Here is a 10749-nt window from a genome sequence, read left to right on the forward strand (position 1 = left end):
CGGCTCGGCCCGGCCCGGCCCGGCCCATCCCCCGGGTCCCGCCCAGGATTAAGTCGGGTCCCGGCGCGGCCGCTCCCGGTAGCGCCGCCCGCGGGGTGTGACGGAGGGCGTGGCCTCGGGCGGGAGGGGCGGGGCCTGTGGGGTCGGGGGGCGGGGCCGCGCTTGCGTATAACTGACGCAACAGCGCCCCCACCTGGCGAGGGCTGCCGCGGCCACCGCGTCCCCCGCGGCGTCTGGTTGGGGGGCGACAGCGACCCCGGCGTCAGTCCGCGGCAGGACACAGACGGAGAAGGAGCGAGGAGAGAGTAGAGAGAGGGGAGAGCGAGCGACAGCGACAGCGAGAGGGAGCACGAGCGGGCGGGGGCGGACCCCTGCCCGGCACCGCCCCTTCGGGGACCGGCGCGGAAGCTGCGTGTGACGGCGGCGACAGGAGGGCGGTTCCTCTGTACTACACGTGCGCGCCGAGGTGGCGGGGACCCGGATGGTGAGTGCAGGCGGGGACGGAGGGGACGGGAGGGAGCGGGAGGTGTCGGGAGCGGGGCTGGGGATGGGACGGGACGGGACGGGACGTGTCGGGACCGGGACCGTCACCGGGAGGTGCCGGGACCGGAACGGGGGCTCGGGATGGGACGGGAGGTGTCGGGACTGGGACCGAGACCGGGGCTGGGGATGGCACAGGAGTTGTCGGGACCGGGACCGGGGCTGGGGACGGGACAGGAGGTGTCGGGACCGGGAAGTGCCGGGACCGAGACCGAGACCGGGGCTGGGACGGGAGTTGTCGGGACCGGGACCGGGGCTGGGGACGGGACGGGGCGTGTCGGGACCGAGACCGGGAGGTGCCGGGTTCGGGGCTTGCGCTCCAGCCGCCGGTACCGGGCGGGCCAGATGCGGCGGGGGGGGGCAGCGCTGAGGGTCGCGGTCGGGAGGACGCGGTGTCCGTGGCCACAGTGGTCGGGGACGCGCCCCCCCAGCCCCGGGCCCCTGCGGACGTGGGCCGCGGCCCGTTGCCCTGGCAGCGCGCTGCCCCGCCGCGGGAGCGGAGCGGCCGGTGCCCCCGTTCAACCGGCCGCTGCCTCCCCCCAGCCGGGGCCGCCGGGCCCCGACATGCCGATCGCGGAGAAGCTGACGGAGGCGCTGAGGCCGGGCCCGGAGGCGGGCGAGGAGGCGGAGCTGGGCCCGCGCCTGGCCACCGCCGCCAGGACGGTGCTGCTGCAGCAGGTGGAGTTCGAGCCCGGCACCTGCGACAGAGCCAGCCCGTGGGAGCTGCTGCGGGACAAGTACCAGGTGCTGAGCCCCTGCCCCGAGGCCACCGCCCGCCAGCCCAGCGCCGAGCGGGACCGTGCCAAGCAGGACCCCTCCGGCAGGCAGGGTAGGTAGCGAGGGCCAGAGGGAACCCTCCGCACCCCCCACCCCGCCGCTCACCCCCTGCCCTGCTCCCCGCAGACAGTGGCCGTGGCCCGGAGGGGCCGGGGGACGGGATCCCCGCGCCCCAGAAGGTGCTTTTCCCCCCGGAGCGCCTCTGCATGAAGTGGGAGCGTGTCCACCGCGTCGGGGCCGGGCTGCACAACCTGGGGAACACTTGTTTCCTCAACGCCACCATTCAGTGCCTGACCTACACGCCGCCGCTCGCCAACTATCTGCTCTCCCGGGAGCACGGCCGCAACTGTGAGTGGGGAGGCCCGGCGCGGGCAGCGGGGCTGGGGGGTTGAGGAGGAGGAGGCGGAGGAGCGCCTGCCTGTCCCGCTCGCGGTGCTGCGCTCAGGCATGGCTCTGGCGAGGGCCGTGCCGGTGTCGGGATGCACCTTCCCTGCTCCTTCCTGCCCATTTCTGCGTCGAGAGGCCGTTCCTGCGTACGGCTCACTCGTCCTGCCCTTAGCAGGGGTCCCGAGCACTGCATCCTTGTGTCTGGGGGGGCTTTATCTCGGCTGGGTGTAGCTGGGACTAAGATGGGCCTAATGGGCTCCGCTGGCTTCCTGGGGGCCCCAAGCAGCCCCTGCCTGCGGGGGCAGGAGGCTGCGTACAGGTGCCATTGAGGGGTGGCTTGAAAAGGGAGTCTGGGGGCCACTGCTCCAAGCTGTGACCAAGGGGAGCACACAGGGCTGGCAGCCCCGTCCTTAGGGCTCCGGGGGGATCTGCCCCTCAGGGCTGACCTGTAGGCTCCTTCAGCTGGTCCCTGTGACCTGTTTTCCATCCACGTGGATGCTGCCTTGTCTGGGGGGGTTGCAGGGGCTGCTGCTGTGACTCGGGCTGCGCCAGCTGGGGTGGCCTGTGCTGGTCCCTGCGTACCCGGGATGCCCCAGAGCTCTGCTGTAGCGCAGAGCTCATAGGGAAAACTGAGCGTGGCTGAGCCGCGTTGGACCAGAGACCCCCCCCATCCACTGTACTGCCTCCATCTCTCTTGGGTCTGTCCCCAATGTCCTCTCCTCTCCTGCTCCAGGTCACCAAGAAGGCTTTTGCATGATGTGCATTATGCAGAACCACACGATCCAGGCTTTTGCCTCCAGCGGCAACACAATAAAGCCAGTGTCCTTCATCCAAAACCTCAAGAGTAAGGATGGTTGCCCCCCCCCTCCCGTAGCCCTGCGGGAGGGCAGTGACTAACGCAGGAGCAGAACCTTTGAGATCGGGGCAGGTCTTGGCAGAGGCACTTCTGAGATGACTCACTGAGCCTGCCAGGGGCTGGCGACTTCATGGGCTGCCTGGGGCTTCCCCACGGCCAGCATGGCTCCAACTCTGGTTTGGGTTGAGGGGGCTCAAACCCCGGATTCCCTGCCCCGAGGGAGGGAGGGCCTGCCCCTGCTGCCGCACGTGCCGGGGCTGATTCCTCCCTCTCCTGCAGACATCGCCCAGCACATCTGCTTCAGGAGGCAGGAGGACGCGCACGAGTTCCTGCGTTACACCATCGACGCCATGCAGAAGGCCTGCCTGAGCCGCTGTGCCAAGTACGTGGGGCCTCTGCCCGCCCGTCGCTGGTGCCCTGCACCCGCGGGAGGGGACTCTGGGGTGAACATGTCCCCCGGGTCGGACTCAGGGAGGGAGGTGCTGGGGTGGGTGGCCCAGCTCTGCCCCTCTGCAACACAGCTCTGGGCTGTTGTCTGCCTTCTCCCTGCTCCTCCGTGCCGGCGTAGCTGTGGTCCTGTCCCCAGATCCCGAGGCTGTTCTGGGTTTGGATCCTGTCCCAGTTGCCGGGGAATCCAGGCGTGCCTGCCGGCTCAGCCCCAGCTCTGCGGCTGGCAGGGGGCACCTCTCCCCGGGGCCCCCCATCCCGGGCAGCTGCCTTGCCTCTGCAGGGCCCAGCTCTGAGCTCCGGCCGTGAGTTTCTGCTCCTTCCAGGGGAAGGTGCGGGCCGGAGCCCGGTGCCGCCCCGTGAGCTGCGACGCAGGCAGAGCAGACAGGCAGAGGCTGTGGCTCCCCGAGCTCTGCGGGGCCGGAGCGCGCGGGGGAGCTGCCCTGAGGCCACGGGGGTGGCCGTTGCAGGGGGGGTGTGAGATCCAGTGTCGCTCTCTCTAGGTTGGATCGCCAGACCCAGGCCACGACGCTGGTTCACCAGATCTTTGGCGGTTACCTGCGGTCCCGTGGTGAGTGCTGGCTGCCAGGTCCTGGGCCTGTGACTCTCCGGGCTGCTCTTTCCCCGAGAGCCTCACAGTGAAAATCTTTGGGGAAAATTGCTGCACGTGTGTAAATTATCCGGAGCTGCAGCTGGTCGGTCTTGCGGTACCCGTGGGTCGTGATCCTTGTTGTGGCGATGGAAAACGCTGTTGGCTGTGGGTCCCCAGCCCGTTGCCACCAGCGAAGGAGCCCATGTTGCCAGCTCCCTAGGAGCGCTCGCTGTCCCGTCCCGTAGTGGACTTGCCCTCCTTGCCAGGCTGGGCATCCCAGCGCTCGCGTCCCGGAGCCCGGCGGGGGGATGCCGCAGCTGCCCGCGCTGTGCTGGGGTGGTGTGCTGGGGTGTGCTCATCGCTCGCTCTTTTGCAGTGAAGTGTGTGAAGTGTGAGGCCGTTTCGGACACCTATGACCCTTACCTGGACATGGCGCTGGACATCGGGGTACAGCGGCAGGGTCGGGGTGGGGAGGAGCTCTGCTCTCGTGGGGGATGTTCTTGCAGCTGCACCAGGGCTGCTCTCAAGGCTCCTTAAGCTGCATGGTGCAGGCAGGGAGAGGCAGCTTGCCCACTGCCCGTGCGTGAGCCATGACTCCTCCGCTGAGGCTCCGTGGCATGGGGAGCAGTGCTGCCGGCCCTCGTGGCCACTGGCCAGTGCCTCGCTGGCGGCGGGCTCGGGACTTTGCTGTAGCCTGTGGCCCATGCTCATGCTCTGCGCTCCCTCTCGGGGCCAGCGTCTCGGCAGGGAGCCAGGCTGTGGCGTGGACAGGCCGCTGGTGCTCTGACCTGTCCTCTGCCCTTGCAGCAAAGCAGGAACATCAAGCAGGCGCTGGAGCAGTTTGTGAAGCTGGAGTTGCTGGACGGGGACAACGCCTACAGCTGTGCCAAGTGAGTGTGGGGCTGCGGGCAGCGCGGGGCCGCGGGCGTGCTGGTGGGAAGCAGGAGGAAAGAAAGCCTGCCACAGGTCGGGGGGGCTTCTCTACCTGCTCCACGGCCAAACCATGAGGTCCTCACGAGGAGGAGCTGGGCTGGTAGATGTGGCCGCGAGTAGGTGCCCTGGAGTGGTGGCTGGTGTCAGCAGGGCCGTTTCCGAAGGGCTGCCGCTTGCCCAGGGCTGGCAATCAGCTGCGTGGTGGAACAGCTGGACTAGCTCGAGCTCTTCCTGTGCAGATGCAAGCAGAAAGTTTTGGCCTGCAAACGCTTCACCATCCACCGAGCCTCCAACGTCCTCACGCTCTCGCTGAAGCGCTTTTCTGACTTTGGTGGAGGCAAAATCACAAAGGTGAGTGCCCGGCACTGCTGAGCTGGGGCTGTCCCCGGCCCGAGGCCCCGCTGCCTGGAGCAGGGCGGAGGGTGGTCCTGTGTGCGATGCGAGCTCTGCAGAGGGACTGGGACTCATCCTGGCGTCTTCCTCCCCACGGCCTCCGCCTGGGAGAGCGGGACCCTCCCCTCAAGAGACGGGACTTGCAGGACAGCTGAGCTGCTCCTGCTGTAGCCAGAAAGCGTCTGCTGTGTGGGCTCCTGAGGTGTCCTCTCTCGGCAGGACGTGGCATACCCCGAGTTCTTGAACATCCGCCCTTACATGTCGGAGAAGGGGGACCCCGTCATGTACTCGCTCTACGCGGTGCTGGTGCACGCTGGCTACAGCTGCCATGCGGGGCATTATTACTGCTACGTGAAGGTGAGCCCAGGGCACGCTCCTGGGACCCGCTCCGGGCTGGGGGCTGGCAGGTGCTCGGGGGTCCCTGTGGTGCGCAGAAAGGAGGGTGCTCAGCAGATGTGTGTGGTGTGGAGCACTGGGCGGGGGTACAGGCTGCGCTCTGGAATTGTGGAGATCCTCTCTAGCAGAGTCCCCTTGCCTGCCTTGGGCTGCCTGTGGGTTTTGGGGAGCGGAGCTCTGCCAGCGGGTGCTGTTCCTGCTGCACTTCGTGCCAGGAGGGTCCCCGGCACAGCCTGACCCCGTTCCCTCTCCTTCCACAGGCCAGCAATGGGCAGTGGTACCAAATGAACGATGACGTGGTCCGCTCCAGCAACATCAAAGTGGTCCTCAACCAGCAGGCCTACATGCTGTTCTACGTGAGGTGAGAGCGGCCTGTGCCCCGCAGCCCGTGGGACAGGGCGGGTGGCCCCTGCCTGGCTGGGGGATGGAGCTCGGCCCAGGTAGCCCCACACCCGTGTGCATGCGCCGGCTCGGGGGAGGGTGGCGGGGAGAGGTCCAGCCCCTTGTCATGGTTTTGCTGTAGATCCAGAGCACCTCAGCTCTCGGGGCTTCTGGCTCCTGTTTCTTGTGTGCGTCTCTGATGAGAGCGTTCGGTTGCTCCAAGCCCCGTGGTTAACACGTGTGCTTCTGTGCCTTCGCCAGAACCCCCAACCCCGGCAAGGGCTTGGAGGAGCTCATTGCCAAAGTTGCCTCCAACCTGCCTGCCCTCACCGGCAGCGTCTCTGGTCAGGCCCAGAAAGTGTCCAACGGGCCCATGTTCTCCTCGCTGCTGGGCTGGGTGAGTCCTGGGGGCTGGGAGCCGCTGCCCCTCCGTCCGCGCTGCGAGCGGGAGGGGTCCTGCTGAGCCGAGGGTTCCTGTGTGGGCCTGGGGAGGGACGTGGAGGGCGGTATCGCTCTGTCCCTGGCTCCTTGAATTCTCTCCGTGCTGAACCTCTCCTCTCTCCGTCTAGAAACCTGACCTGCTGATGAAGAAGCAGCTGCCGGATCCAGACAAGATGAGAATTCTTCTGACCCCTGACAAGTTTGAGAAGCCGAAGGTGCCAAATGGAGTTGCTTCACAGAAGCTGCCCACTGGGTCCCTGTCACCCAAACTGCCCCTCAAAGCCACCCACTCGGCCACCGCGCTGCCCAATGGCACAGCCCGGGGGGCTGAGAAGCTGCTCCCCTCCCCGAAGCTGCCTGCCGTGCTCAAAGCAGTTCAGGGACTCTGCAACGCAAAAGGGGCCAAAGAGGAGCCGCGCTGGCAGAAATCCCTGGGGGGCGAGCAGCCATCTACCTCATCCAAGCTGCTGCTGGAGCCCAGCCCCGGCCAGAAGCCCCGTGGCCGCGAGGCGAACACCAGCCCCCTGGAGAAGGACTTGTCCCGCAGCAAAGCTGCCAGCCTGGAGCACAGTGCAGCGGGGAAGGTGGCTGAAGCATCCCGGAAGGCCAAGAAGGGAACCAGCAGCTCCCACACCTCTCAGGAAGGAGGCTGTGGCATGGGGCTCCCTGCAGGCCCCGGCGCCAAGCCGGCTGCCCGCAAAGGCTCCAAACCGGCACAGCTGAAATCCTCCGTGTCGGCCGGCACCGCTCTGGGGCTGAGCAGCGTCACGTCACCGCTGCCGGTCCTGAAGTCGATGATCTCTGCCAAAAAGGTGAGTCTGAGCTTTGCCCGGAGTCTTCAGCAGGGGCCTTGCGGCCTACTTCAGGCCTGGTGCGGGGGGCAGGCGTGGGGCTAACGCTGGGCGTCCTGCCAAGCCGGAGGGGGTGGGGAGAGCCCCTCGGCCCCAGCTCTGCCCTCCGGGGTCGGGGTGCGGGGCCAGGCCAGTCCCTGCGGTGGGGTGGCCTCCACAGCCCTCCTGGGGGCAGCGTGTCCGTGTCCCCTGGGCTGTGCGGGCGCAGGGGAGTTGCCTCCCGCAGGCAGCGGCTGGGACCGGCCCTCTGGGCGCTGCTGTGCCGCCGGGCTCAGGACGGTGCGCTGGGCTTGCTGGGCTTTAAATTTCCTTCCTTCCTTTTTTCCTTTGTGCTTCGACCTGAAAACACTTCTGATTCTTCTTCTACCACCCCCCACGTCCCTCCTCTGTCTGTGTCTGTTCCCCTCCCCTTTCTCTGGGCTCCCCTTTTTATTTTCCCCCCTTGGCTCACAGAAACATCTTTTCTTTAGACCACCAAGTTTTTATTTCTGTCAATACCTGCAGGGCAACGCTCTGCAGAAGGTGAGAGGAAGTGACCCCCAGGCACAACCTCCACCACAACTGACTGACCGCACCAAGCCCACGACCACCACCCACCCTGACTCCGCTCCCCAGCCTTCCGGCAAGTCGAGGTAAGCGGTGCCAGTCGCTGCCGGGCTCCGGTCGCAGCCCTGGGCTGCTCCACCAGGTGACTGTCCAGTGTTGCAGCTGGCTTGGGGGCAATTTTGGCAGCCGGCTCTCCTGGGCTGGCCGGGCTTGCTCTGGGTTCTAGAAGCAAGGTGGTTTCTCTGAGTGCTGGCACAGGGTGGAGGGGAGCTTTGCAGTCCCTGAGCATGTACTAGTGTCCCGTGGGATCGGGAGGCAGCAGCCTGGTCTGGATCTTGCTCCGGGTCTCCCTTGTAACCTTCACCATCAGCATGTGCTGCGGCAACGCTCACCCTTGCCTAATCCCCCGTGGGACAGCGTGTGCCCCGCGCGTGGCTGGCCCTGGGCAGGTGCAGGGTCACTCTGCACCTGCAGCTGCTGCCCTGGGAGCGGGGTCTGATTCACATTTCGTGGCAGAGATGGTAGCAGTTGGGTGCTGAGCTCCTGCAGCTCGGGGTGGGGAGGAAGAGAGGGGCTCCTGCTCCTGACCTGCCTTTCAGATCCTGTCAGCCTCTTTTCCTGTCCTTCAGACTGTCCTCATTGGCTCTCAAACTGCCAAATAGTGAAAAGCCTTCATCCAGCTTCATCTTCGACTCAGCCCCTCAGCTCCCAGCCTCCCCCCTGACCAATGGTTGCACTGCCCACCCTTCACACCACCTTCCTCCCCGCAGCAAGAAGGGGCTCGGCCAGGTCACCTCTGGCTCCTCCAAAAAGAAGGGGCAGAAGCGCCATCATGGAGCAGATGACAGCCCTGGCACTCTGGCTGTGAAGGGCAAGGATGAAGTCTTCAAGCCCCCCAAGAAGAAGAAGAAGAAGAAGAACCATCTCCCTCAGGAGAGCTCAGTGCCCCTCGCAGAGAAGAAGGCAGTGGACAAGGGCCCCAGCAGTGGTGGGAATGGGCCGGGCTGTCAGGAGCTGGAGAGCAGGCCCAAGCAGCAAGTGTCTGAGCCCAGAAGTCACCTGGGCATGGAGCCCACCTCTTCCCTCAAGAAGAAGAAGAAGAGGAGGATGGAGGAGGCAGGAGAGTGCTGCAGTGGGACACTGTCCTCGGGCAGGTGAGGGGCTGGGGTCACACCTCCGCTCTGCCTGCGGGCTGGCTCCCTGCGCTGCCACCGGCTGCACGGGGCCGGCTGAGGTGGCTTCCCCCTCCCCGAGCGCAGCGCTGGGGTGCAGGCATCCCTGTCCCCCATTGCCCTGCGGGGAGCTCAGACATCCCCCTTGGGCCTGGCCAGCGCGGGCTGACCCCGGCTGCCTTCCCCAGCTCTAGGGAGGCCGAGTCAGGGCTGCCGAGCACAAAGCAGCAGCGGACTGTGGCGCCTGAGTCTGGGGAGAGCGACCATCGCAAGCGCAAGAGAAGGGAAATCCTCAGCAGCCCAAGCCTGGAGCTGCCAGCTGCCAGCAAATTCTGTGCCATGGACAGCAGCCCAGGTACGGCCATGCGCCTCCACCCTGCCCGCTCCCCTTCCCACGCAGCCCCTCGGAGCACTGGGGCGCAGTCCCCAGCGCTTCCTGGTCCCCACCACGGCCCGGTGGGTGCCCGTCTCCCTGCCCCTGTCCCTGGCTGAGCTGCCGCAGGCCTGCGTGCTGCTCGTGGCGGGGAGCTGCCCTCTTGCACCCTGCCTGAGGGTGTGCTCCTCTGGGGTGAAGATTTACCCCCCAGCTCCTCCCTGCCCCAACGCCTTGGGGAGATCTTGTTAGTCCCAACAGTGTCTCCTGGGGCGAGATCTGTCTTGGTGATGGGGCAACACAGGAGCTGCCTGTGGCTTGCCCTCACCCCGCCTGTTTCCACAGGGGCAGCCCGTGACCGGCTTGGCCAGGCTGGAGATGACTGTGGGGCTGGCACAGCACCCGGGAAGCTGGCGGTGTCCGGCGTGGTGGAGGAGCTACTCAGGGACTCCTTGGACAAGGCTTATGGCAAACAAGGTAATCCCCACTCGCCTGGGTGGGCAAACAGCCACGCGGCTCCCTGGCCTTGAGGCCCGGACGTGGGCAGAGCCCTCGGTGCTGGGGCCTAAGCTCCCCCCAGCACCAGTGCGGGTGGCTGCAGGGGCTCCTGGAGCCGGCCGAGGGGCTGTTGGGGGGTGCCACAGAGCGGGCTGCTCCCCCCCCGACCATACCGCTCTGCAGTCTTGACCTGGGACGGCGGGGCCTCGGCCGTCAGCCAGGATGCAATTCAGGATGCGACACGGGCCCGGAGCGAGACCATCATTGACAAGTGGGACGAGGAGTTTGACAGAGGGAAGGTGGGTGCTGGCCCCGTCCCGGGCTGGGGTGGGCGGGAGGAGGCTGGGGGGGGGGACTCTGACCCCAAGAGCCTTCCTGCCCCTGCACAGGTAAAGAAGACCAGAAAAATGAAGAAGCAGTGGAAACAGCACTTCAGGCCCTTCCCGCAGCAGCAGGGCAAACGCAGGTTCTGTTCTGCCAAGTCCTCCAGCCTGAGCCCCCGGCCCTGAGGTGAGTGAGCCCCAGGGTGGGCAGGGAGGGGGGCAGCTGCCCGGCGGGGTGCTAACACCGCCCTTTCCTCCCAGGTCCCCCAGCCAGCGAACGGAGCAGTCCCGGGTCAAGGACGGGCCGGGGAGCGGTGGGGACGCTGACCCCGCGTGTCGCCAGGGCCCCAGCCCTGGGGTCAGGCCGTGCTTGGCGTCCGTCCCCTGCCCTCCCCTCCTCGGGGCGGCTCCCCGCTCCCCTCCAGCTGAGCAGGGGCCTCTCAAGCTCTGACCGCCCCGTCCAGGCCCCTCCACCATCTCCTCTGGGCCTGGAGCAGCCCCTTCCCCCCACCCCCAGCCTGGACTTTAAATCTCGGGGGTCCTGGGAGGTTCCTGGGCCAACCACCGCCCCGGGGCTGCGGCTGCGCCCCTGGGCCTGGCTCCAGCCCTTCTTGACCTGCTCCGTCCCCGGTTGGGACCCCTCATCCCCCCCCTTTCCCCTCTGCCTGTTGCAGTGAAACCCTCAGTTCCCCCTTCCCTCCCCATCCCCCTCCCCGCCCGGCCCGGCCCCACGCTGAGCGCGGGAGGCGGTGGCCGGTCCCCGCGGGCTCGGGGCCGCCGGACCGTGGCAATAAACTCTCGGTGTCTGTGAACCGGCTGCTCTGATCAGGGGCGGGGCGGGGG

General features: G+C 67.1%; 1 protein-coding gene across 2 annotated transcripts; it reads left to right on the plus strand.

Moving 5' to 3' along the window:
* Nucleotides 1–305: 305 nt before the first annotated feature.
* USP36 (ubiquitin specific peptidase 36) lies at nucleotides 306–10718 on the plus strand. 2 transcript variants are annotated; one of them, XM_074889292.1, is made up of 20 exons: nucleotides 306–484; nucleotides 1084–1369; nucleotides 1444–1665; nucleotides 2438–2548; nucleotides 2840–2942; nucleotides 3511–3578; nucleotides 3976–4046; nucleotides 4407–4489; nucleotides 4772–4883; nucleotides 5145–5282; nucleotides 5582–5682; nucleotides 5964–6099; nucleotides 6272–6955; nucleotides 7499–7626; nucleotides 8170–8694; nucleotides 8901–9067; nucleotides 9431–9562; nucleotides 9767–9882; nucleotides 9973–10093; nucleotides 10168–10718. In XM_074889292.1, the coding sequence occupies exons 1-19, from the start codon at nucleotides 482–484 to the stop codon at nucleotides 10090–10092; spliced, it is 3306 nt and encodes a 1101-aa protein (XP_074745393.1). In that variant the 5' UTR covers nucleotides 306–481; the 3' UTR covers nucleotide 10093; nucleotides 10168–10718. The 2 variants fall into 2 exon arrangements, with proteins under 2 accessions (XP_074745393.1, XP_074745392.1); XM_074889291.1 differs by lacking the exon at nucleotides 306–484 and having other exon boundaries at nucleotides 901–1369; nucleotides 8311–8694.
* Nucleotides 10719–10749: the final 31 nt, after the last annotated feature.

This window comes from Strix uralensis, chromosome 19 (assembly GCF_047716275.1).
Source record: "Strix uralensis isolate ZFMK-TIS-50842 chromosome 19, bStrUra1, whole genome shotgun sequence".
NCBI classification, from domain to species: domain Eukaryota; kingdom Metazoa; phylum Chordata; class Aves; order Strigiformes; family Strigidae; genus Strix; species Strix uralensis.

Excerpts from the sequence above, each read along its gene's own strand:
- USP36 (XM_074889292.1), top strand. Across the intron at positions 2,549-2,839 it reads CTTCATCCAAAACCTCAAGA|ACATCGCCCAGCACATCTGC; the intron begins GTAAGGATGGTT and ends CCTCTCCTGCAG. Across the intron at positions 7,627-8,169 it reads CAGCCTTCCGGCAAGTCGAG|ACTGTCCTCATTGGCTCTCA; the intron begins GTAAGCGGTGCC and ends CCTGTCCTTCAG.